General features: G+C 47.9%; 2 protein-coding genes across 3 annotated transcripts in view; one reads left to right on the top strand and one right to left on the bottom strand.

The window, feature by feature from the left end:
• The window catches only part of unc79 (UNC-79 domain-containing protein), a 75,592-nt gene extending 68,922 nt beyond the window's left edge, over positions 1-6,670 (bottom strand). For both annotated transcript variants that reach the window (XM_077665693.1, XM_077665695.1), the window contains exons 1-7: positions 6,425-6,670; positions 5,356-5,401; positions 3,888-4,008; positions 3,191-3,351; positions 1,728-1,898; positions 1,228-1,317; positions 74-129 (exon numbers count right to left, since the gene is read on the bottom strand). In XM_077665693.1, coding sequence (XP_077521819.1) covers positions 74-129; positions 1,228-1,317; positions 1,728-1,898; positions 3,191-3,351; positions 3,888-4,008; positions 5,356-5,377 — 621 coding nt within the window. In that variant the 5' untranslated portion in view covers positions 5,378-5,401; positions 6,425-6,670. The remainder of the gene's footprint in view (positions 1-73; positions 130-1,227; positions 1,318-1,727; positions 1,899-3,190; positions 3,352-3,887; positions 4,009-5,355; positions 5,402-6,424) is intronic.
• A 4,673-nt stretch (positions 6,671-11,343) lies between these two features.
• Positions 11,344-17,044, top strand: LOC144135233 (uncharacterized). The gene is made up of 5 exons (XM_077667968.1): positions 11,344-11,723; positions 12,855-12,870; positions 15,581-15,656; positions 16,909-16,932; positions 16,994-17,044. Exons 1-5 carry the CDS (start codon positions 11,492-11,494, stop codon positions 17,021-17,023), a joined length of 378 nt encoding a protein of 125 aa, XP_077524094.1. The 5' UTR covers positions 11,344-11,491; the 3' UTR covers positions 17,024-17,044.
• Positions 17,045-25,852: the final 8,808 nt, after the last annotated feature.

Here is a 25,852-nt window from a genome sequence, read left to right as displayed (position 1 = left end):
AATGCAAAAGACACAAACAGGACATTCCCTGTACACACAGGCATTGAAGGCACTGAAAACAGCTTAAACTTGCCTTGACAATGTCTCGTTTCAGACTCATCAGACACTCCAGCAGCTGGGTCTGGTACGCTGCCGAAAGATAGATGAGAAAAAAAGTGAGCAATGCAGCTGAGTGTACCAAGGTGCAATCAATAATAACACAAATTTACTGCCGACCACAACAGCATTTCATTCACTAACATTTAATTCATTCAAGAATCCTTCATTCATCATTCACTCACCTGTGCAAACTGTCTCTAGCCTGAAAGCAGCTACACATTTCAGCATATCTGTAACAATGTCCTTCCAAACACATTCTGCACATAAATATCAGGTGATATCGGAGTAGAAATGTAGACTTCTTGGAAAGGTCTTCCAGCAATCATGGGCTAGGTTTACAGCTCTTAAAGATTTTTTTCTGTCACTGGTAACACAAAGTTCTTTGTAAGAGCCTTGGTTCACATAAGGGAGCAGAGGTTGATGCCTGTATTACACAATTAAAACTTTAACTAGGCAAAATTATAAGCCCAGTGCCAATCAATGCTTTGATAAGTGGCACTATTTGTGGCATGGCTTTAGCAAAGACAACTTTAGTCTAGGTCGAGTTTTACAGGTTCCCTGTGCTCATATCGAATTAATAATTTTGTTGTACTCTTTACAGATATTTTATTTTCTTGCATGTAGCACTCTCATCTTTACAATTATCTCTTTTACAAGTGCTATTATCACTTTACAAGCTTGCAAGTTCATTCAAATTACAAAATACAGTCGACTGTCTGTAAAGTGAACTCGAAAGGGACTGAAACTTTTTTAGAAATATAAGGGATTTATATGCCTTTTTAATATACTTCATATTGATGGGACAAAAGAGTTTGAATAAATGTTGGCCAGAGCTGGGTCTTCAGTTTCTAGAATGTAATGTTTACTGATACTCTAACAGAAAAGCATAAAAATGCTAATCAAGTAGTTAAACAGTCAGCCATCAATAGCACCATGCATTCCTACACGCACAAAATCAAGGAAGTCTCCACATTGTCCATAAGGCTGTTAGCAAGCAGAACATACCAGGCCCAGACTGTCCGGTCTTGTTTGTCCCTAATTTTATGCCTTTACTGTTAGAAAAAAAGCTATCAGTTTTTTTGCTATACTTTTGCCACCAGCCTTCGCAGAACGCATCAGTCCACTCACCCACATTCTCAGTGTACTGGAATACCATCATGATTACCGCTGAGGTGGACATGTTGGCATAGTTAAGGGCATCTGCATCCACAGGATTAGCTGAAAAATAAAGGAAAAGTCCTCAACACACAGTTCTCATCCCATTGAGATTAGAAGGCCCACATTGCTTCAATAATGGCTTACCTCAAAATTGCCCTCTTACTCATTTTTTTCAGGAGCAGAAAATCAGCTCAGTACTGGCATCACAAATTTGACAACTGATTGTGTGTCTTACGCAAAGCAGCAGAAACTGGAAATTGTTTAAAAGATCATTTGTATCCCACTACACATTACTTAGGCAATGATGAAACTAATAATTTTTAGGAAGCAGAAAAATAAAAGAAATGCTCTAGCAAAGAGCAGCACGAAGTTCCATAAAATTCTTTGTAATCCCCACAGAAACAAGGAAACCTACTTTCCTGGCCCCAACCGCAACAGCAAAGGTAACGTGCACACCGAATGCAACTCACTGATGGTGTAAGGTAAGAGGTGATTGCAGAGCATGTCAACAATGTCCTTATGCAGCGATGCCGGAAACAAGGCCATGGAAGAGGCCACGATGTAAGGCAGCGTGTCCATATACTCGTGCTCCAGGAATGGAACCAGGCATGCCAGAGTGTTCAGGATTGTGTAACCAAGAGCTGAAGCGAAAAGCAGAAAAAATAGATTGTGAATTACGACAAACAGTAATTTGTTGTTAAGCCAAGAAGAAGGCTTCAGTGTGCAGGCCAGATATGCATGAATATAATAACAATAGCTGTCAAGAATTATGAATGTCTCTTCAGTTTGCTTAAACCCCTTTCTGCGTAGACCTAAGGCTTATTATACTATATACTTTTGTGCCCTGCAGTCATTCTTCACAGCCTGAGAAGGCACAATATGGTTGTCCACAGTCTTAATTACAAGCATGCACCATTCTCACGCCTAAAATCTCAGAAAAAAAATGGAGATGTATTATTATTGGGGCAGCAATGCAAATCACATCCCACTTAATTGACCATCCTTGTCTAACCTGCTACTATATAAACAACACACCACATGTGTTTTGGACTTGACTGGCTATGATTTCTCCTCTTACAGGGTTACACTACTTAATCTGTGTAGCCAATGGCAGCCCACGATGGCCCACCCACACGCAAAAACAAACCTATGCATTCTGCCCTCTCCTATATACAGGAGGTCAGTTCTGAATATAGGATGCAAGATGGTGAGCACTGCATTTGTTCCTGAGCCCATCCGGTCATAAGACCATCACTACAAGTTTTGCTTCAAATTTTGCTCCATGTTTTCCACCTTTGCGTCTGTATCATTAGCTTCTCAGTATCCTTCTTTCCAGGAGCTCCTTATGGCTGGAATGGCTTTCCTTACTGCACTGTTGCCATCACCTGCTCATCAAAGTTATGCCTTGCCAAATTCATGGTACCAACACAGTTTGTCAAATGTGTTAGCCAGAGGTAAAATGATAGTCAACAATTGTACAGTCAACTAAAAAACCTAAGAGTCCAGAATTAGTTTCCTACGGCTCTCCTATACCTCATCTGCTGGATGCCATCGCAAGGCATGCTTGCTAATGTGTACCAGTGAGCTGTCTCAGTAAAACTACTTTAAATCAAGCTATTTAGCCTGCCAGCTAAAGCTAACAGCAGTGCAAACCCCATAATTTTCCAGTATGTAAAGCACCCCAACCAAGCTGTTTGCCATTTGCTTGCTATGCAAGTTCTGTGGTGACTGGCGTTGGGTGCATAACCAAGTAAGGTGTGAAGTTGGGCTGGTTCGTTATTGAGTTCAGTCATTTTAAAACTGCGCAAAGAAGACAGGACGACATGACGAGGCACAAACAGGAGCACACAAGGCGCTTTGTGCGGTCTTGTTTGTGCCTCGTATTGTTGTCCCGCCTTCTTTGCGAAATGACTGCACAGCCAAGTTCACTCACCATGAGCTCCAGATTGAATGACAGGCACAGCATCCACCAACTGCACAATGGCATGGTAGAGTGCCTTGTAGTCTAGGCTCGGAAATAATGTCGTTCGAGCATGGTCCTTTTCGTGACAGCGGATCATGTCAAGCGGAATGCTCGGTACATCCTTGAGGACACTGGAAAACAAGCATTTCTGTATGAGGAGAGAGTACTTGTAAACACAGGTTGCGAGGGACACAGGTTCATGTTTTGAGACCATGATTTTTTTTTTCCTCCACTGAACACATCTCATTTTAAAGCTGAAGCAGAAAAAGAAAAACAAAACAGGATATGCCAGGATCTGCGCTCATAGTTACATTCCACCTTGCTTCAATTCATATACAACATATGTAAATTGGGCACAAATTTACAAGTGAGTGTTCTAAAAATTATCAACAGTTGCAATAATGATAGATGTAGGCTTCTAGGAGTAAAATTGAACAAGCAACAACAGCCTATCTGTCACTTCGAAAACATATACATCTACAGTGAATATGTTTCAGAGCTGCGGTAGGACCCACATATGATGAAAAACTATTTCTGCAGTAGAATATACTTTGAAAAAAAGAAGAAAAAACGCCAATTGGGCCATATATTCTATCATACATAAAATTCAACAAGCAATAGATAAAATTTAATACACAATTCATGCAAGGCAACACTGCAAACATACCTGAGCAGTGTCTGGGAAAAATACTTGAGTGTGTTAGCAACATCCACCCCTGACGGCAGAGGGGGGAGCCCATGCAAAATTCGTGTGTGATAGTCGTGCAGATTACGAATCTTGGCGGTGACTGAAAGAATAATTCCACAGTTAAAACACAACAACACAGAGTTCAAATAATAAGTTGGGACATAAAAGTGCAAATGTCCACAGAAGTTACTGAAACAAGGAAACCATGAAAAAGCTTAATTTCTTGGTAGTCTAAGTATGCAGCCAATTTCCTATGTGAACTGCACAGTAAGCCTTTCAATGTCAGGCCCAACCTTTTGGACAGTGAGGAAAATCAACTGTGGCTTCCATGTCTCAAAAACTTATATGGGAACCTGTACATTAAATTAATGATACAACTGTGGCTTCCGTGTCTCAAAAACTTATATGGGAACCTGTACATTAAATTAATGTTTTGAAGTGTTATGCTGTGGGCAGTGAGGAACACTGCAGTGAAAATGATCACACTGATTTTGACCACATATGGTACTAAGCCCACAGCAAAATCTTGGTATTATAGGGGCATTCTGACATTCCAACTTCATGGAAGTATAGCATTAATGCACCAGCACAGATTAAAAGAACCCTGTCCTCAGCAGTGTTACACAATCAGTTATAACAGTTACTGATCAGTCAATATTGTATTCTTAATGACTGCCTTGTGAATATACTCAAACTAAACATGCGTTTAGATTCTCATGTCTAACCAATGTGATACCAGTTTTGAGTGGTCTCAGGTATACAGCGTGAACAACTTCTTGTTGTGAAATGGAATGATGGAGAAAGTACTCCATCATTCCATTTCCACTGCATGTTTCTTACTAAAAGAAGCTTTTAAAAACATGGAGGCGAGAATACAGAGACCAAAAAAAGACCAGAGGTGACAGCGGTGGACAATAGTGTGGATGTGGCCGAAGCAGCCTTTTTAGATCTTGTAAGTTCATGAGGCACCGCATCCTTAATTTAGGCATAGCATACAACATTGAAGATAAAGGATTGAAAACGACACAAAGTGAGCTACTGTCACTGATATGAATAAAGGCCATCTGTAGAAAAGCCTCTTCCATGTGTAACTCTTTCAATACGCTTGTGTATGTGCAGCACAGTATCAGACTCTGAAGAAATGCAGTCAAAGTCAAAGTTAATTTTTTTTCTTGTGCGTATATATAAACATATTCTGCAGAAAAAAAAATGATTGGAATGGCAGGAAAACAAATTTTCATGCGGCTCAAAATTTTCATTTGATGGCAAAGAAGTCAAAAACAAAGACTTGCATAGGTGCCATTACAGCAGACTGTTCTAACCAGAACAACACATGGTCTTCAGTTTCAACTGTGTTTTGGTACATTCGCACATAAAACCCTGGGGACAAATGCAAGTAATAGTGATGGTATGAACATAGCTAATTCATAAATGCTGGTATACTTACAAGCGGCTGCTCTCGTTCCCATGATGAGCTACACTAATCTCGACTTCTATCGGCCAGGATGACAGGGAAAAAGAAATACAACAGTAAATTTTTATGCAAACAGAAAAAAAAACGCCAAAGGCAGATATGAAATCTTATAATGTGCCACCACTTACGACCAGATGCTTTCAACATATTGTTGCGTTAATGCAACAGTGAAACCAATATACCAGCGCCAGCACTTTACATAAAACTACGTACAGCAGTGACAAGGGTCAGTTGGTATTTTCCACGCGACACCGGTGTCATGCAGGAAAGCTACCTATCTGACATTTGGCGCAGCTTAGTGTTTACTTGTCTTCGGAATCGTTATCAGCGCCTTCAAATCGGAGCTCAAAATTTATTAGAGGTCTCTTCCTGCCTTCCACGTGATTCTTCGACCAAGTGCCCCCAGTGCCGATAAATTATTATGCGTACTACAGATGGTAACCTGTTAACGCATGCGCTTTATTGATTTATTTTGTTTTATTGCCCTCTTTGTCGATAGACGCCCCCTTTAAGAAACAACTAAGCTCTAAAGTACCCAACAGCTATCGAGATTATACACACATTTTTCTCTTCTACTAATTCAGCGGCCATATACGCGTACGCGATCAATGATTTTCAAAATAATTAATGACGCAGTTCGAACTGCTGACACTTGAAGAACATCAGTCACATACAGTACGCGTGTCCTTTTCTTTCGCTTTCCGTTCAATTAGTATTTCGCTATGGCTTATAAATTACTGGAAACTTTTAGATGACGCGTCAGCGAGTGTTCGCGTCCTGGAGCAAGGCATCACGGTGGTTCGCCATGTCCAATACATCTGATCATGAGCGTAAGGAGACGGAGACTTTTACTGTCACACGCACTACCCAACACAGAAGAAGCGTTCGCGACCAGCAAGAAAGTGTTTTGAGCCGTTTCATCTTCCAGCGGTAAGTATAATCGGTGACCGATATATGTCGGGAGAGCACGCAGAGCATCGATGCTGCTGCCGCATCGCTCCGGAGGAGGACAGCGCAGGTGCGCGCCGGCGCAGCCGCTCACCGTTTTCGTTTGGAGGCGAGAAAGAACGTAGGGTTGGTCGCGCGCGCGGGGTCCTTCCGCAGTACGTTTCAGCGGATAGGCAGCGACCCCATTGGCGGCATAGCGGCGGCTGAGCCTTCTTGCCTCCCGAGGATCGGAGCTGTCGGATCGTTTCGGGTCCCAGTCGACGCGGTTTTCACGCTCGCGCGAGCCTACGGCGCGGCGTTTTTGGAGTCCGCCCAGCAGCCCAGGGCCCAGGGCAGTGGCGCATTGACGGAGGCAGCTTCCGGCCTGCTTCCGGCCAACGCTTCCGGCTGCGCGCGTACCGCCATCTAGGATTCGAGCCCCGCACTGCCATCTATTTGCGCCACCTCTGAGAGCAGTTTTTAACGAATCGCGGAATATCGAACCGCGAGCGTTTAAGATACACTTTCTGACCCATTTTTGTTTCCTGCGATAAAAGTTAGAAGCTGCGATCAGAAGAAAAACCATTGCTGTACGACTTCGTGACTTCGGGAAACTTTACTGTTTGATGCTGCGACTTCGGTGGTGGGGATGGTGAAAAACTTTTTAATGCTCAGAAAGAGAGTTCGGGGGGTCAGAATACCCCGCTGCATGGTCCCGTCTCGCGCCCGCTTTACCAGAGCGCTTTGGGACACCAGTGTGGAGCAGTTGAGGAGGGCAGTCTCCCATGCCTCTAGAATAGAGGTAGGGGAAGGGGGAACGTGAGAATTCTGAGTACATGCCCACACCATGTGACAGATAATTCGGTGGCGCGCACCTCAGGGCACTCCCGCTGACGCTTTGCTCGAAACTCTATGTCGCATGCATTCCAGAGGTCTTTCTTCGATTGTGTTACAACGAACTGATTATGAATATCTGGGATGAGTACGGACTTTGCTCCTGATACCGCATGCTCAGGAGTTCTGACATTTCACCAGATTTACGGCCTCAACAACGGATGTCATCGGTATGTCACCATCACGGCAAAATATCGCAGCGCCAGGGACACTGAACGATTTGCAATTGCACCGAAAACGTAGCTTTTATGAAAGTTTTGAAAAAATGAAATCCATGTGTTGCCATCCCCGGGCGTTTTCGCAAGCAAACTGCAGTACGTAGAGACGTTTTTTTCTTAGCGCAGATCTCTGGGACTAGGTAACACCTCTGTTCACTTCGAAACGGCGATCGTTTTCGGTATGGGCGTCATGAGTTTGAATAGAGCAGTGGGAAAATTTTAAAACTCGGTTTTCTCGGCAATGCACCTGTTTTACGGCCGTACAAGAGGCAGTCGAAGTGATGGATACGCCCTGAAACCATTTATATGCTTCACATACGTTACGGTTCTAAGCAATATACAGCCGAGCCCACTTATGACGGCTGCAGTTATTACGTACGAATTGGGTGCTACCGTCAAAATCCGCATTGTGGCAATGGCGCCGCGTCTCAGATATAACGAACAACTGTGCACCTACCAGTCGGTTATAGCGAACGAGGAGGGGCTGTCAACTCGTCCCCACCGTCGATGGACTCACGCTTCTCGCAAGCCCGGACACCGAATAGCGTCTCCCAGCCGTATAGACACCGTTCAAAAAAAAAAAAAAAAGATAATGGCGACCCAGAAAAGCAGTAAAAAAAGGCGGCATTGAAACTGTTGATAACTGCCGGCCAAGCAAGCGCCAATGGGCCAGAAGGCCTACTCCGCATCGGCATATGTATGAAATAGATCGAGAAACGTGGCGGGTGCTAGAGAGGGGCAGTGTTGAAGCCGGAACTATTGCGCACGGTTGGTGATCAATCAACTGCAGCAACGTCAAGACTTCGGATACAAGACACGTGGCATGCCATGCTGACCCAGACGGCCTCCGCCATGGGTCGCTGAATGGGTGCAGGAAACACAAATGACACAGTCTAAAACATATATGTGGTCAAACGAACGTGCACTTGTCGAAAGCGTCGTTGATGAACATTTGGTCGGAGCTGACATCGCAAGCTAGGATGACTTCATTGGTTCGTATGATAACGCAGACTTCGCAGAGCCATGCATGACGAAGTCTGGCGAAGTACGAACACCCAACTGCATGCCCGAATCTGAAGTTTGCGATGACAAGTAGGCCGACCTAGCACACTACAACGGCGGTTAGTTACATCGCGTCTCCAAAGGCAGATCGCTGGCAGCAAGGATCCGGGTGAGAAACACGTGGCTGTTTTGAACAGCTTAGAAAGCACCGTCAAGGATCTCCAGTGAAGCAGCATGCATGATGATGACGGGCATTGTAACGGCGTAGCAGACGGCGATGACGCGATGCTTAAAGAATGTACGCCAGCTATGTCTGAATTAGTATATTTGGTCGTAAAATGGAAAGTCCACTTGCTACGAACCTCGGATACAACGAACGCAATCCGTGCGATCGTCAGGTTTGTTATAACTTTGGGCTCGACGTCGAATCCGGATATGTCGAACTCTATGCGGATTGCAAATAGTTCGATATATTGATAATTCATGGTATAAAAAATGTTAACAGGTATACGCTTTTCTGCAACCTAGCTAGAAACAATAACACGTGGCACTTTTTTTATATATTGACGCACTTATTGCAGCGACGTGCCGCTCGCCGGCGAAATGGCAGCGCATCGCTCACTAGGCGTTGCTAGGCCTAACCTGCTTCGCATCGAAGCCGCAGCGGACGGTGCTTTGGAACTAAGTTCACTAACCACTGCCTATCATAAGGCGTCTAATATTAGCTGTTACCAGCATACCACAAATAGAGTAATATCACTAAAATTAATGTACGGCTGGTTTCTGGACCTACGGCAGCGAATTAAGCGTGCCAGGCGAGGACCGCCGCTAGGGTTTGGTTAGTTAGGCTGGCTTCACCGCATGACGACGTGGCGCTGAAAATGAGTGCAAGCGACCGAAGCCCACCTTCAAGCCCACCTCACGTTCACCTCGTCACGTAGCGTCACGCTGTTTCGAAGCGGTAGCGTTGCCAGCAGGTGCCCAAGGCGGCTCTGCCGACCCTCGCGCGAAAAGTGAACGAAGAGCGCCGTTAGGAGAAGCGCCATTTGCAGGGGCGCGGCGCGCCTTTTGATATATCGAATGTTCCACTGAACGCGAGGTCGATAAACGCGAACAATAGTACAATAGTTTTGCGTGGACTTTCCCAGTGGATGTCCTAATTTTTCGATATAAACAGTAATTCGATATCTCCGGGTTCGATATATCCCGGCTTTACTGCATTGCTTCGAAATTCGCAGTCCGATGTGCGATGCGTAGTGCAAAATGCTGCTTGCATATGCGCTTATTTCACAAGGACTACCACCCTCACCGAGAGAACAGCTAATGGAGCACTAAACATAGATTAGCAGTCAGCAAGCGTTTTGAGACCTTTCAAATTCAAACGCTGTACCAATAGCACCCAGAGCATCTGTGTTGCCCGACATGGGAGACAGTTCAGGTGCGCGCCAGGGCAGATTTCGTACGTTTCAGTGGATAGGCAATAACGTAGACCCCATCGGTGGCAGAGCAAAGGCTGGGAGTTGTTGCCTCCCAAGGATCGGAGCTACAGTATATAGTGCACTGTATTGGAGCTGTGGGATCTTTTCGGGTTGGTTCAGTTGGCGCGGTTTCCACGACGCGCTTAAAGCTTCCGCCTCCAGCCACCAGATGGCTGCAGCACACTAACCCCCATCACCTTGGTCGTGTCGATTACAAATCGGTTGAAGAACGCGGCTAAGTTTGAAATGGCAGCAAGTAGCCACACCGAACACAGCAGTGAGACTCTTTAATCAGGGGATCGCTTCGAAAGAAGCGGTTAATATTCTTGGACAATCGGTATTGGATCGAGAGATCTCCATCATATGGGTCCCTGCTCACGAGGGGATTCCAGGCAATGAGGCTGCTAAGAGTCTCGCTCAAGATGTCTACACCCGGGCGGCCGTGGAATCACCCTTACGCGGTTCAAAGGACCCGCTCATCACGTACACGGAAATCACGGCTGAACACAGGGATGACAGACTAGACCTCCCACCTCCAGATCGGTCTCTCACTAAGGAGTGCAGAGGCTGGATTACAAACCAACCGATTCTTTCCCTCTTATCTATACGGGGAGGGAGCGGAACCTCCAAAGTTCTGCACCAAATGCGGGATAGCAGCTAATCAGGATCATCTCATTCGGAAATTCCCCGATTCTCCCGGGCATATTGATGAAATCACAGAGAAAGAAACCTGGGATGCTCTCCTCCTGGCTCCTGAGCAGCAAGCTCGAGCAATCCGTCTGGCACGGGACGCTTTGTGGAAGACGCCCCCCTGCGGGGCTCCCTCTCCCTTGGAGGACCCCTAGGGTCTGACTGAGGGAGCGGAGGGGCCTCTACATCGACGGCAATAAAGTTATCTTGAACACACGATTCGATGCCGTTTGCTCAGAAAGTTATTTGGGTGGGCACTGCCTCAGTTTCAGTAACACCTCTGCGTTTTAAACCCTTGTAATGAAGCTGCCATAGTGAATCTGACAACGGGAAAAGCCTAGCGATGGTTCCCCGGGATACTTTGTAGGGTTTCCTAATGCCTGTGCATTTTGGAACGTAAACTTTAAGACGCAGCAGAGCAAATACCCATATGTTCGCACTGTTTTGCTTGATGGCCTATTAGAGCAACAGAGCGGATTCCAAGAAAATTAAACAAATTAGCGCTCATGGTTACGGCAAGAACTGGAGGGGACACTTAAGCTCCGCCTTAAGGGTATGACACGATAGCGTAATGGGTTATTTCCCATATATGCAGAAGGTGATTCTCTGCTTCACATTCATAGATCCATAGGAGTCCTCACTTACCTCTCCTGGCTCAATAGTGCAGCGGCTTAAGCGATGCGCCACTGCCCTGCGATGGGCCTTGTTCGAACAAGGTTGCTCTTCCCGAGCTAACAATCCAACCAATCATTGATTTAACTGCCACCTGCTACGGTGGGCAGTTAGCTCACTATCCGGTCGGCAGGTTGTGATGACACTAAGGAGAAGAAGAAGAAACCAACGCCGCGGACAAAGGCGCTACCCACAGCGGACAAAGAGACAGTCTTCCTGGGGTTCCCGATGCAGCTGCGACTACCCGAAGACCCTCCAGATGAGTTCGAGCGCCGGTCCAGCTCCGGCCGCGCGCGAAAGGCCAGGTATCCCGACAAGTCGTGGAAAGAGAAGGCCAAGGCGCGCCGCCCCGACAGCATGATCCAGACGCTGGTGTCCAACTCACCGCCCGGACCGCCGCCCATCCTCGAAGGGGAACAGGTGCGCAACATGCCCAGGCCGCAGGCTTACCCGGTCCCAGGTGAGCCAGGCCGGATGACGTGTCCCTATTTGACGTCACACCGACGCAGTATAAGCCATGCGAGTGTCCAGGAGCACGGCGAAAAGCTACGCGCTAATCTGATCAGTTTATCATCCTCTTTAGCAAAACTTGTAGATGGGCTAGATGGTGCGTGACTTTGTGCTGCGTAAATGACAGTGCAGGGGAGCATTTGCGGGCGTTAATGGGCGGAGGCACAAATCTGGCAGAAAACTGTGCGAACTGCACAGCGTGTGAGTCGCGGCTGAATGAGATAAGAATCCTAGGCAGAGGTCGCGATAAAACGGCACGTGAACTGTTAAATGTTTTTCACGTTAGGAAGAATTATAAGGGAGAAAGTTGTGTTAGCGGTACGTCTGTCAAGCTTTTGAATGTTGAAATCAAGTTTCTTGAACGGTTTTGTGCATTTTTTTTCCGTGACTTGTCATTTTTTGTTATGCAGTGGGCTGAGCACGTCATGGTATTCATGGTTTCCGTATATATTTTCTGGCCTGGCTGCAAATAACGACACATGAGAGTTAGCGCGTGTCCTTGTCTTTCTCGGCTTTTTCGTGTCTCTTTCTGCGTTACTATTTCATTCCAAAAAAGTTATCACCTTGTCCACAGCTTCTCTTTGTGACATCATGTGCAGGTTACATTGATTTTTACAGCGGACACTCGCATACAGACACACACATTGGCGCTGTGCATCTATTCCGCTACGCATTCCTCTTCGCTTCAGGAAAAAAAGGGAGGATAACAAAGAGTGATCATTCATATACTATTTACTACACTTGCACATAATACACAGAGCCAGTCAGCTAGCTGCAAAACATCAACGAGGCATTCTTCAGAAGTAGAAGGAGAGATAAGAAAGGCGTCTCCAGCCCACCTGGGGGAAGGGAGGAGAGAGCTTTCATCTGCACGCTGCGTTTTTTTTTAAGTTTTGTTTGTAGAAAAGTGGGAGGAATAGGTACGATCTGCCAACAGAAAGTTTCTCGACCCCCGCCCCTTTGAAGTCCTCTCATGATGTGTTTAGAAGGAGTGGGGTGTGACGACAGGGCTCTGAATAAACTGTGTTGCGTGGTTTTACGTATGTGCCGATACTGAAGTTATTTTCTGTTATTGTTTCAGGTCAATTCAAGCGGGTGTAAGTACAAAGCCACGGCTCTTTTTGTTCTAACAATCGCTAGCAAACGCGGATATCGAGGAATATATTGTCGTCGCAGGCACGCTGATTCTTGTTCTATAAAAATGTGACGCGACTCTTTGAAGGCTCGCCCCGAAAAGTTTTGAAAGAGGACACGTTTCTTGACTATAGTCAGGCGTTAAGAAGCATATGTTAAAGTGGTCTTGCAACACTATTCTATAAACTTACGGTATGCCTGCAAATTGGATGTTGAAAGGACACCGCTTTGCGAATATCCTCCATGAAGTTTGAATCTGCAGCCAAAATATGAATTTCAGCATGTCAATTCGCGCCTTTATTTCTCCTCTCGTCACTTTTTGCACTCTCAAAAGTCAGCGCTCCTCCGCTTGCCCCACTACCCCGCCCGGGCTTTCCGCTCGGCTGCCGACGCGCGCGGGAAATTTCCGGGGGAGGGGCGGAGCTTGCTGACGTGCCAGATTGGCCATAGAGTATGTTACTCTACGGATTGGCCTCGCCATGGTACCTGCGTAACGTCTGAATCTGACCGATAGCCGTTTCTAAACCTAGATACGTACGTGACGTATATGCCTGTGGCACGGATGACGGAACGAGTTTTGAAAAGTCGGCGCAAAGGGCTCGCAAACTTTTGAGCGCGGTATTGGGTTATCTGCTGCGTCTAGAAGCGTATTATTCGGAACATATGTTCATGACAACACAGTCTAGCGATTGAGCGAGCTTATATACGACGCTCAAAAGGTCTAGCAGAGCTTTTAAGGGTGGAACCTGCCACATTCGAATGCACGGACCTCACAAATACCTCACGTGAATTTGAAGCCGGTTGACCGGAGCAGCCCGTCACGGAATTGAAGGATGGTAAACGAAAATTGCTCATCGTACAGACAGTCCATGGTGAGGTGATTTCCTTCGGGCTAGTGACTTGGAGTTGTCTGCGCGCTTTTGTGTTCCGGCAGCAAATAGTATCATCACCTCTGTATGCACTGCGCCGTCTTCGCCAAAAGTAACCGAGCAGCCGCGATGGCAGCGGGAGCGGGCTCTCAGCCGCGGGCGGCGGCGTTGCGGTACCTGGCGGTGGCCGCTGCGAGCGTAAATTGGGTGATGTAAGCCCGCGCTCTCGCCCTCCTTCCTTGAATGATAAGAAGCAAGCAGGTAGTATGTGCGGCGAGCAATTTCACGCCTTTGGAGTGCTGTCATACTGAGCGAGGGCGCAGGCTTACGTCAGCCAGTTTACACTCGCAGTCGGTGAGCAGCGGCCAGCGTCGAAGATAGCACCACAGCAGCGCCGCCTCTCGGCTGCGAGCCCGCTCCGACCACTGGCGCGGCTGCTCGGTTACTTTTGGCAAAGACGGTACATACGTGCGCACTTGCGCAAAACGCTTATGCAGGCCACGTATATATTTTCCTGTACCTAGAGCTACCCGACTCCCAATTGAGGAGTACTGAGGCTTCTGTCCCTGCATTCTTTGCACATTGGTGCTTAGCCGATACACTGCGCGTGTTTTTGCTTGTGGCGTAAACTTACCGCAGCATTTACGCTACTCTGAGAAGGGATCACTCGCCAGCTTCTTGTGTGGAACCTCTGTGTATTCGGGACGGGGGTGTTCAGTAATCATTAGAGAGGTTTAGCATAGTGCAATCCACAACATATATACTACCGCGTTCCGCTTCCGCAGGGACCCCAAAGTTCTGCGCCCGTGCAGTGGCTGGTGTGCGCCCCTCGTGGCCACCTGCGCATGCCTCGAGGAACATGGTCCGCAGTAGCAAAAATCGCGTTATGCTAAACCTCTTTATTGTATTCTGTATACTGTGACGTTTTTGTGAGTGGTGGCATTGAAAGTTTTTGCATTAAATAAGGGTCCGTGACGCCCTCTCTTCAAGGACCACATCCCTTGTCGATGTGGTCCCCACCAGCAGTGATTCTTCAGGCGTCGTGAAGCGATGGGGGCGGCTACGCGTTTCGCATCCTGCGAAGCGTTAACCAGTGCAGGGATTCATTGGCACTTGTCGTCAATAACCGCCCCATTCTTCGACGGCGACATGCAGGGACTACATAAGCGCACTGACTTTCACCAGATGATGCAGCATATAGCTCTTAATTCTATATACAGTCTTAGAAAAGATGTACCCTGGAAGAGGGACGAATTTGTTTGTGTTACCTGTCTTGTGCCTAGTGTATAACTATTAAAATGAGTTATTAGCGTAGCGCCTGGCGACTTTTGTGCGTTATCTATTCTGCCTAGTGTAGTGTTAAAATGGGTTGTTAGCGTAGCGCCTGGCGACATTTTTGTTACTAGTCTTGCGCCTAATTGTGTTCAAATCAGTAGTTTGTAACGCCTGCGGTACCGCAGGAACTACGCTGTTTCGTGTTATCTGCGCTGCTTTCAGTTCATTACGCAGGGACGATGTGGATCCCTGGTGGCAAAATAGTATTGTCGCTTGTGTAGATTGCATGAAAAAGTGATGCTCTCCAGAGAAAACGGACACCTGAACTTCTATTTCAATATATCTTTCATTTGCATCACTTAATAAGGAAATTACAGCACAGAAGGCAAAGCATGTTGAGCACACCCTAAGCTTGCATTTACCCCCAACATAAACACAACAAATTTGCACAGTCGCCTTCATTTTCGACTTCGCGAAGCGCAGAAATTTTGACGAGTCTCAGCTGACGACTACAGACATCTCGACGCAGTTTACCCGCTTCGCCATCGTCCTGGCAGCCCTGCTCACCACCGTCCTCGGATATGTGGCGTACAACTACACGCAAGGTACATATCTAGCCTATCTTCACGCATCGCAAATCGGCTGTAAATAATAATAATAATAATAATAATAATAATAATAATAATAATAATAATAATAATAATAATAATAATTGGCTTTTTGGGGAAAGGAAATGGCGCAGTATCTGTCTCATATATCAGAGGACACCTGAACCGCGCCGGAAGGAAAGGCATAAAGGAGGGAATGAAAGAAGAAAGAAAGAGAGACGTGCCGTAGTGGAGGGCTCCGGAATAATTTCGACCACCTGGGGATCTTTAACGTGCACTGACATCGCACAGCACACGGGCGCCTTAGCGTTTTGCCTCCATAAAAACGCAGCCGCCACGGTCGGGTTCGGACCCGGGAACTCCGGATCTCCCGGGTCCGAACCCGACCGTGGCGGCTGCGTTTTTATGGAGGCAAAACGCTAAGGCGCCCGTGTGCTGTGCGCTGTCAGTGCACGTTAAAGATCCCCAGGTGGTCGAAATTATTCCGGAGCCCTCCACTACGGCACCTCTCCCTTCCTTCTTTCACTCCCTCCTTTATCCCATCTCTTACGGCGAGGTTCGGGTGTCCACCGAGATAAGTGAGACAGTTACTGCGTCATTTCCTTTTCCTCAAAACCAATTTTTCATTTTTCCATGGGCGCCGCTATATTGGGCAGTTGGCTGTGCTCGTGCTCCGCATAGCCTAGTAAATCGGTTTTCCCGAGGGTCGTGAAAATGCCTATAAAAACCAGTATTACCCGTTTGAAGTTATTTCAAGCAAGCCGGACGGAACAGAAGTCGAGTGTCCGGAACTGCGGAGCATATTGAAACCTTCACTGATAAACTGCGCGGGTGATGGTGGTGATGTTGAGTTTTCTGAACGACGGGCATAAAAATGTAACAACGACTATTACGACGCCGTAATTTCACTATGCAAGGAAAGAGATGTATACGCTGAAAAAAAAAAATAGGAGCCGCCTTTGCTTCTCCTGCTAAGGATCGTGAGGTAACTGCGCATGCTTTTGTCGCACGCAAAGTTACTTGTCCCTGCTGGCGTCACGAACCCACAGACACGCACATCCCACATTACTAGAGCACACAACAGCGCTTTAGTGCGTGCTGAAGTACGTGCACTCTTCTAGTCGACCTCCTCTAGTCTAAAAGGCGAGGAACATAGCCTTTTATGCTACACGGACATCTCATATATATGCATGCAGCAGGTGCCAGTCATGGGCATGAATCTAATACCACTCTCTCTTGTCCATCCCAGACACATTCCCCGAATTTTCCTCAAGTAAGTAAAATAATAGCAGCGGCCAGGCCCGTAAACCTGATAACGTTGCCTTTTCTTTCAGTTCCATCGACAACCATTCCGGTTCCGGTGAACGCTTCCAACGTAAGTCCAAGTAAAAGTGCCTCCGTAATCAATCATAGGGCGACATATACTTTGAGCCGCGTACCAGAGCGGCATGATAGGAGAGAAAAGGGCACATATATGTCCCGTTTTCTCTGCCATCATGCGAGCGAGAAGCACGAGGAGTATACGGACCGCGGATGACTGCTGGAAGCGGTGCGCTGCTTTCAGAAGTCGCTCATGCGTTGAAATACAGGGTTGAAGTACAGGGTCGCTCAATATGAGTGGGAACACGGGAGCTCGTGAACTCCGCATTTAATAATAATAATAATAATAATTGGTTTTGGGGGGAAATGAAATGACGCAGTATCTGTCTCATATATCGTTGCACACCTGAACCGCGCCGTAAGGGAAGGGTAAAGGAGGGAGTGAAAGAAGAAAGGAAGAGAGAGGTGCCGTAGTGGAGGGCTCCGGAATAATTTCGACCACCTGGGGATCTTTAACGTGCACTGACATCGCACAGCACACGGGCGCCTTAGCGTTTTTCCTCCATAAAAACGCACCCGCCGCGGTCGGGTTCGAACCCGGGAACTCCGGATCAGTAGTCGAGCGCCCTAACCACTGAGCCACCGCGGCGGGGCACCTCCGCATTTCCCGAAGCGCTGCGCCGAGAGTCCCGAAGGGCTCTAGTAAAGTGGGCGCGAGACGGGGCCTCGTGCGGTGTCCCGGACTAAGGATACCGACCATGCAGCAAGGTCTTATGACTCCAAAACTCCCTTTTTAAGCATTAATTTTTCACCACCACCATCGCCGAGAGCTAGCGAGAATGGCAGCACTAGACGCATGCGCAGAAAGAGCAGCAGGCTGTGCTTACTGCGCATGCGCTTCGCGTAGTGCGGCAGCCACGCGCTCCTGCGTTCCCATTCATACTGAACGACCCTGCACCTCCAGAGGCCAGCGACTTGCCGCGGCGGATGTTGTGGCGCGGTTGAGGTATCCACAGATGTGCGAGACAGTTGCCGAGTCTCTCCTTTCCTCAAGACCAATCCCGATTCTTTTTTTAATTGGTTTTTGGGGAAAGGAAATGGCGCAGTATCTGTCTCAAATATCGTTGGACACCTGAACCGCGCCGTAAGGGAAGGGATAAAAGAGGGAGTGAAAGAAGAAAGGAAGAAAGGGGTGCCGTAGTGGAGGGCTCCGGGAAAATTTCGACCACCTGGGGACCTTTAACGTGCACTGACATCGCACAGCACACGGGCGCCTTAGCGTTTTTCCTCCATAAAAACGTAGGCGCCGCGGTCGGGTTCGAACCCGGGAACTCCGGATCAGTAGTCGAGCACCCTAACCACTGAGCCACCGCGGCGGATCCAATCCCGATTCACACGACGAACCGTTCGCCCGCGGCCCACGCATCACGTGTTCTTGCGTCACCACATTGAGAGGCGTGCTGTCGGCCGCGAAGATGGGCGCGCTAGCTCTGGCAACCGGCGCTCTTGCCAATATTTCGGCTGCCGCATTTCGCTGAGTGATGTTGACCTGGCCCCTTGTTTTGACAAGCTGCACTGCGTTCGCTACCTTGACGAAGTGATCGACTGGGCTAGCAAGACGGTCCAGGCCATTGAGGAATCGGACAAAGGGCCACGCCTGCACCATTCAATCGCAGACATGGGTCGGGAGGAAAAACCATGGTTTGACCAGCGTTGTCAAACACTTTAAAATAATTTGGCAACAGTGGTACACCGAGCGCGTCGTCTGCTCTTTTGTTCCGTCGCATCAGCTTAACATCATCGGATCGCAGGCCAGTTTTTAGTGGCGCGTGAACACGTGATGCGCGGGCCGCGGGCGAACGGACCGTCGTGTGAATCGGCCTTTATCGTATAGTAGACGGTCGTCTTCGCGCTTCACCTTCATCGCAACGCGGCCGCCGCGGCGACAATTCTATCCAGAGTCCTCATGCTCAGCCAAACGCTATAGCCACTGAGCCACTGTGATGCGGTCTGCCGGTACACTTCACGCAAACGCACGGCCTACAAAGTGATTTAGAACGAAGCGTACGCCTGTACACTGTAGACGCCCTACTTGCCGCGTGCTGTCCCCATAGCTGTCCCAGACTAATGCAGATATACCGTGGAGGAAAGAAAAAATTGGCAGTGGCTTAGCTCCACTACGTCAGGATATACGTAGCGGGAGGTACGTTTCCCTGGCTGAGCTTGTTGTTCTGGTAATGCCAAACTCAAAGTGTCATACCTTATATTTCTCACTGGTGTCAAGTCCTTTTGGTACCACAGTCTGTCGCACACATTACACGTGTCCAAACGGATTGTTCACAAAGTCTGATTCAAATGTCCGGGTCGCAGATGCACTTTCGGAAACTCGAATAGTGTGATCAGTCACACGACGGTCTTTCACATTCTCTTCGGTTGGTTCCCGTTGACCGACGCCTTCCATAAGGTCCATCTTGGCGGCTATGCGGCGTCTATTACGCTCGGCTGTCTGGCGTCTCTGTTTGGCAAGGCGTTCCTCTCTCTGTTCGGGCGTCTCCGCTGCTCTCTTCGCCTTCTGCCGCTCATTCTCTGTTTTTTGAGTCGCCAACTGCCAGGCGACAACCCCAGGATCGGAAGAGTTATTGTTCTCTTGCCCATACCGCCGTTTAGCAACGGCTGGACTCTCCTTCTGTGCATCCATATCAAGCGTTGCGATACAGCCGCCGATTACATCTCCGCCTTTTATACGCAATGCTGCGCATGCGACGACGCGCGGTTCGGGTGATAGAGCGGCGTGCGGCGAGGCGGTGGTGACGAACGCGGCGCAGCTGTGCAACACCCTCTAAATACTTTCTTCAGGCCTCTCCAGGCCCTCCTTTCCACACGCGCTACGTCACGCCAAGTGTCCGGTCAGGCTGCTCACCAAGCGCGGCTCCGCTCCGCTCGGTTGTCTCCCTCGATGTGCTCGCGCTTGCCCGGGCAAGCACAGACACGAACGCAGTCTTGCAGTGAGCGTCTAGCTGCTGCTTGAGTCTTTCAGCCTGGCGTTGGGTGCATTTCCGTTCGCTCCTCGCACGGCTGTGTCTGTTTCGTGTGGCCGTTTCTTGTGTGGCGTGCGTACCTGTGCTAGCGCACAAATGGGAAACTGATTGCCTGCCGTGTAGCGAGTGCAACTTCGTGAAACATGGGCCGGTGCTGTGTTCCCGGGTGCCGCGGGAACTACCAGAATGGTCCCAAAGTACGTGTTTATTGCTTCCCAAGAGACGAAGTACGAAGAAAAGCCTGGTTGCGAGCCATTCCACGGAAGGATTTCACACCTACAGAGCATTCGAGGGTAAGACTCTGAAATATTGCTTAATAGGCGCTGGTAATTATCTTAGTTGTGAGCTGTCGCTCCCGGAAAGGCATGCTGTCTTTGTAGGCAATGATATCACTTCTTACACTTATGTATGAATTGTCCAGGAAGCATTTAGTTCTGTGGATGTGCATAAGGCTTGTGTAAAAGCTGTGTAAATATGTAAAAGCTGTTCACTATTCAGACTCTTTTTACTTAGTGTTTTAGGCAATGGAGAGTCATGGCGAATGGCCTTGCTTCATTTTCTCGTGCAGGTGTGTGAACTGCACTTCCACGCAGGCGACTTCATTACGACGTTGTCACACCAAGATGAACTGACAGGGAAAATAATAGAGGTGAAGCGTGACAGGCTACAGTTGAAGATTGATGCTGTGCCTTCTGTTTTTCCAAACTGCCCAAAATACTTGTCCTCAACGCCTGGACGGAGTGAATCGCCAGAGACGAAAAAAGCAAGAAGGGAAAACGCTGCTTTGCAGGAGGCTATGAGGAAGTCACTTCAGTCTAATGAGCTTGAACAGAAAAGAAACAAAGTTTCATCTTACGAGGAGTTCAAATCTAAGTTGCCTGGAATCTGCAACACGAAATTCTGGACCGTTTCTGTCGATGAGCAGTGCGTTAGGTTCCTTCTCATCGAGAATGATCCTTCACCTAATGTGAAATGCGCCTTGGTAGTTCTCCCTGATCTGTCACTTTCTGTTTTCTTGAATGGAGTGAAGCTTCTGTCGCTTCCTTCAGGCAGGATTCTGCCAGCTCAAGTATGCGACACCTCCAGCCTGTCCTTGCTGCTAGAAGAACTCGAGATAGGCTTGCATAATATACCTGAGGTGACGAAAGAGTCGAAACATACTAAAGTATTGCAGTTTGTCGGTTCACTGCTTGCAGACCTCATTGAGGACAGTGATACGACGAAAGAACAGTCTTCTTTGCTGAAATTTCTGGTTGAGCAGATAGAGCTTCTCCTCGCGAAACAGCATGTGTATAGCGCAGAGCTGCTGGTATTCGCCAGTATTTTGAATTCAATTTCTCCTCACGCATATCACTTCACAAGAGCTGCATCAAGAATCATTCTGCCCCATCCTTCCACACTGCGCCGTGTTTGCTCAAATTACAAAGCTGACCCTCTTGTGGAGCAAAATCAACCGCACTGTCTCTCCTACATCCGAGAACGAGTCAAATCAATGAAAGACCACGAGAAGACAGTGACCCTGATGATCGATGAGATCCACATAAAACCATACTTCGACTACAAAGGGGGCACAATAGTAGGATCGTCGGTTCATTCAACGGAACCAGCAACAACAGCCCATGTGTTCATGGTACAATCACTCCTTTCTGCAAACAAGGACGTCATTCACATATTACCTGTGAGCAAACTGAGCGCAGAAATTTTGCACGAGCATGCTAAGAACATAATCATTAATGTTGAGAAAATGGGGCTCAAAATTATCGCTGTGATAACGGACAACAATGCTCTGAACCGCAAGATGATGTCGTTATTTGCTACAAGTCCTCAGGTGAGCATTGTCTATCCCCATCCAGCCGATAACGCTCGCCCTCTTTTCTACGTGGTCGATCCTGTGCATCTCTTGAAGTGCATTAGGAACAATTGGATTAACCAGAAAAACCCTGGAACATGCCTCTATTTCCCTGAAATGGACTTGAGTGGAGCAATGCCCGAAGGGCCTCCTCGTATGAAAGCTGCTTCTTTCGCAGCTGTGCGGCAGCTTTATTCTTCAGAGAAGACGTCGCTTGTGAAGGCTGCTTACAGACTGAACGCAAAAGCCGTGAATCCAACCTCAATGGAGCGGCAAAATGTAAAGCTCGCTCTCGACGTCATTAATCAGTTTGTTTCAAATGCCCTCAGGACACATGGTTCCGCGTTCAAGATTCCTCAAGCTGAGTCGACTGCTCTTTTCATTGACGTTATCCTCACATGGTGGCAAATAGTCAATGTTAAGACCCCTTGCAAAGGCCAGAGGCTAAGGGACAGCATGCAAGACCCTGTAAGGTCTGTTGATGACACACAGTTAGCTTTCCTGAGCGGCGTTGTGGACTGGTTGGACGCTTGGGCAAGAATAAACATCACCAGTGGCTCGCTGACGAAAGAGACTCACAGTGCTTTGCGACTGACATGCTATTCTCTGGTAGAACTCTCGCGCTACTGCTTAGAAGAACTTCACTTCAAGTACGTACTGCTGGGCAAATTTCAGACGGATGCGCTAGAAGACCGGTTCGGCCGTTACCGCCAGCTGGCAGGATCACAGTACCACATTTCCGTGCGTCAGCTCTACGAATGTGAGAAGAAGCTTCGTCTTCAAAAACTTTTGACATTTCCACGCGAGGAAACAGAGTTTGAAGACGTAAGTGAGGATCTTGTCCCATGCAACTTTTCTGTGGCTGTCAGCGACGACGATATTACACACGCCCACTCTGACATGGATGCTATTGTCTACATTGCAGGATACGCTGCTCATGCTGCTTTAAAGAAGCTTTCATGTTCTGCTTGCTTCAGCACATTGGTGATTGAAAATCGAGAGATCGAAGCGGAAAATACTGCCATGATAGCTAACCTGTCGAGAGGAGGGCTGAAGTTTCCCCAGCCATGCACAGTTCACATGGTACTGATGACTAAACTAGTTGCAGAGAAGTTGTCTTTTGGAGCAACCGCGGAAGATTTTCTCTCCTGTAGAAATCAACGTGGTGTCGTGATTTCACAGACGATTTCCCTCCTGGACGAACATGACATTGAGACATGTGAAAATGGCCACACTGCACAAACTCTCCTGCGCTTGGTAGTACGCGTTGCAACCAACGTTGTTCTAAACAACTTTTGCAAACTAAGAAATGATGCCATACAAGACAATGCGCAGCAGAAGGCCGCAGCCCGGAAAGCAGCAACGCTTAAGAAGAAGTAAGTTTTATTCCCAAGCAATAAAAATGCTTTGCGCACACTTCATTGCTGGTGTCTCGTTGTTTTTTATTGTAAGGGTCAGATTAGCTGTACAAATACTCAACAGCGCAACATTATTGTGAGTGTCATTATTGCTGTGTGTGAAAGCTTTAAGCAAAACACAATACAGAATAAAACTAACACAATGCGCAGTAGACGGTGTTTTTTTTTTCAATGTTCACGAACTTCTACTTTAACAACTAGATATACGCTTGTGCGGTCTGTGCGGATGGATTTTACCGCACGGCAGACATCATGTACGTGATAGAACCTAATAATTAGATGATTAATTGAAATTAACTAATCAATTTTTTATTATAATGACCAATAATGCGAAATTGGCGGCCGTATGCTAAATTGTTTATTATAAAAAACTGTATTAGCAGCTCGAACTTTCTTGACAATAAGGTGTTCTGCAATAAAAAAAATATATAAAGCAGATAAAATGATAGCCTAAGGCGCGCACAAACTAGCGAATTTCTTTTCTGCAGCAACGACAAAAATGAAAATGAAGGAATCACTTATAAGGCAGCTACGTACGGCAGTACCCGAATAGTGCAGACGGGCGCGGCGCGCTGAAATCGCGGAGCGCGGGGCCTGCACGGTCCCTTGGCGTGACGTCACGCGGCCGGTGGAGAGGCCTTAGCATTGAGAGGGTGTTGAGCTGTGGGGTCTCTCTGGTTACGAGAGTATCGGCGCATGCGCACAACTGCTCATCCGCGTGACGTCACATTCACCTTCGACGGTGGAGCGGGCGCGCGGCCGCGGCAGCGACGAAGCGCGTGGCGCACCCACTATACTCCTCTCTGGGTCCATGGTAACGGCGCATGCGCGCAACTGGCCTCTCCCATGTACCGCGAAATGCTCGAATGGTAGCCTAGTGTAGCTCCCGCTACAAAAGGCAGAGTGACGTCATGCAACCGGCATTTGCAAGCTAAGCTCTCTTGAACTCTTCTCTTTCTCTCCGGAGACCAAAGTCGGCCCCGCGTTACTGGTAGGACTTGGCGCCCGCTGCCGTGGCTCTGGTTACGGCGCTCGGCTACTGGGCCGGAGCGCCCGATTTCGAACCCGGCTGCGGCGGGTGCGCGTTTCGATGGAGGAACGCAATGGCGCCTACGTCGCGATGTCAGTACACAGTAAAGATCCCCGGGTTGTCTAAATTATTCCGGAGCCCTTCCTACGACACCTCTTTCCTCTTTCACTCACTCCATTCCCTCCCTTGTAATGCGGTGCCCACCGAGAAGTGAGGCAGTCACTGCCCTTTTCATTTATAATAATTGTTTTTTTTCTTGGATGGGGAGGAAATGGCGCAGTATCTGTCTCATATATCGTTGGACACCTGAACCGCGCCGTAAGGGAAGGGATAAAGGAGGGAGTGAAAGAAGAAAGAGGTGCCGTAGTGGAGGGCTCCGGAAAACATCGCACAGCACACGGGCGCCTTAGCGTTTTGCCTCCACAAAAACGCAGCCGCCGCGGTCGGGTTCGAGCCCGGGAACTCCGGATCAGTAGCCGAGCGCCCTAACCACTGAACCACCGCAGGGGGGGGGGGGGGGGGGGGGGGGCTTTTTCATTTCCTGAAAACCAGTTTTAACGGAGGGGCTTTATCCTCTCTTCCTGTCCCCTCACCTCTTTCATTTAATTTCTCTATTCTGCCTGCTATCCTTGACTTCCGCGGCCCCAGCTCAGGCGCTTCAGTATCGATGGCAGATGCCGGGGCTAGCAAAAATATTTTCCTCCCTTTTTATAATTATTTTAATAAAACCACTATTACACTCAGGGTGTACCCCCGAACAACCTTTCATCACAGTCAGATATTATGAGACTGTATGGGTGACATGTTTCTCGGTGAGAGGAAGAGAGTTGATCCTTCAACAGAATATAATAATAATGAATAACTGTTTTTTTGGGGGGGGAAAGGAAATGGCGCAGTATCTGGCGCCGCGCGGTAACGGAAGGGATAAGGGAGGGAGTGAAAGAAGGAAGGAATAAGGAGGTGCCATAGTGGAGGGCTCCGGAATAATTTCGACCACCTGGGGATCTTTAACGTGCACTGACATCCCACTGACTTGCACTGGCCCAGGGTTTATTAGCGCGCGCCTTTCCTTTCTATCTTTGCTCTCCTATCCTTTAACTCTCCTACTTTCAGCATGTGGCAACGTGCTTGGCTCGGCTTAAGCCAGTAGGCAGGCCCGTGCAGTTTCTTTTCATTTCTTCCTATCAGCAGCAGCAGCACAGCACACGGGCACCTTAGCAATTTGCCTCCGCCGAAACAACGTTTGTTCGCTTGCTGTCTTCGCTGGCGCTTGCTGAGGAGCCTGCATTTTCATCATTCCTGCAAGCAATGACACATAGTCGGGTTCGAACCCGGGAACTCCGGATCAGTGGCCGAAGTATATCGTTTCTGGACTCTGCAGTAGTGTTTTAACAGCAGCTGGATACTTGTTCACATCTGTGCTATGTATAAAACAGTTATTCCAATGGGAGAATTTACCTTTTTCAGGGAATTTGATAAGTAAAATTTGGCAAAAAGCAAATTTTTAGGAAGTTTCAGGTAACTTGAAAAACCAAAAT

Source organism: Amblyomma americanum, chromosome 5, assembly GCF_052857255.1.
Source record: "Amblyomma americanum isolate KBUSLIRL-KWMA chromosome 5, ASM5285725v1, whole genome shotgun sequence".
NCBI classification, from domain to species: domain Eukaryota; kingdom Metazoa; phylum Arthropoda; class Arachnida; order Ixodida; family Ixodidae; genus Amblyomma; species Amblyomma americanum.
Note: the sequence above shows the minus strand (reverse complement) of the source record. Positions and strands in the feature narration are given on the sequence as shown.

Bases quoted from the DNA above. Each gene is read 5' to 3' on its own strand.
- LOC144135233 (XM_077667968.1), top strand. From the start codon at position 11,492: ATGCAGCTGCGACTACCCGAAGACCCTCCAGATGAGTTCGAGCGCCGG. The intron at 15,657-16,908 runs GTACATATCTAG...TGTCCATCCCAG, and splicing joins GGCGTACAACTACACGCAAG to ACACATTCCCCGAATTTTCC. The intron at 16,933-16,993 runs GTAAGTAAAATA...CTTTTCTTTCAG, and splicing joins ATTCCCCGAATTTTCCTCAA to TTCCATCGACAACCATTCCG.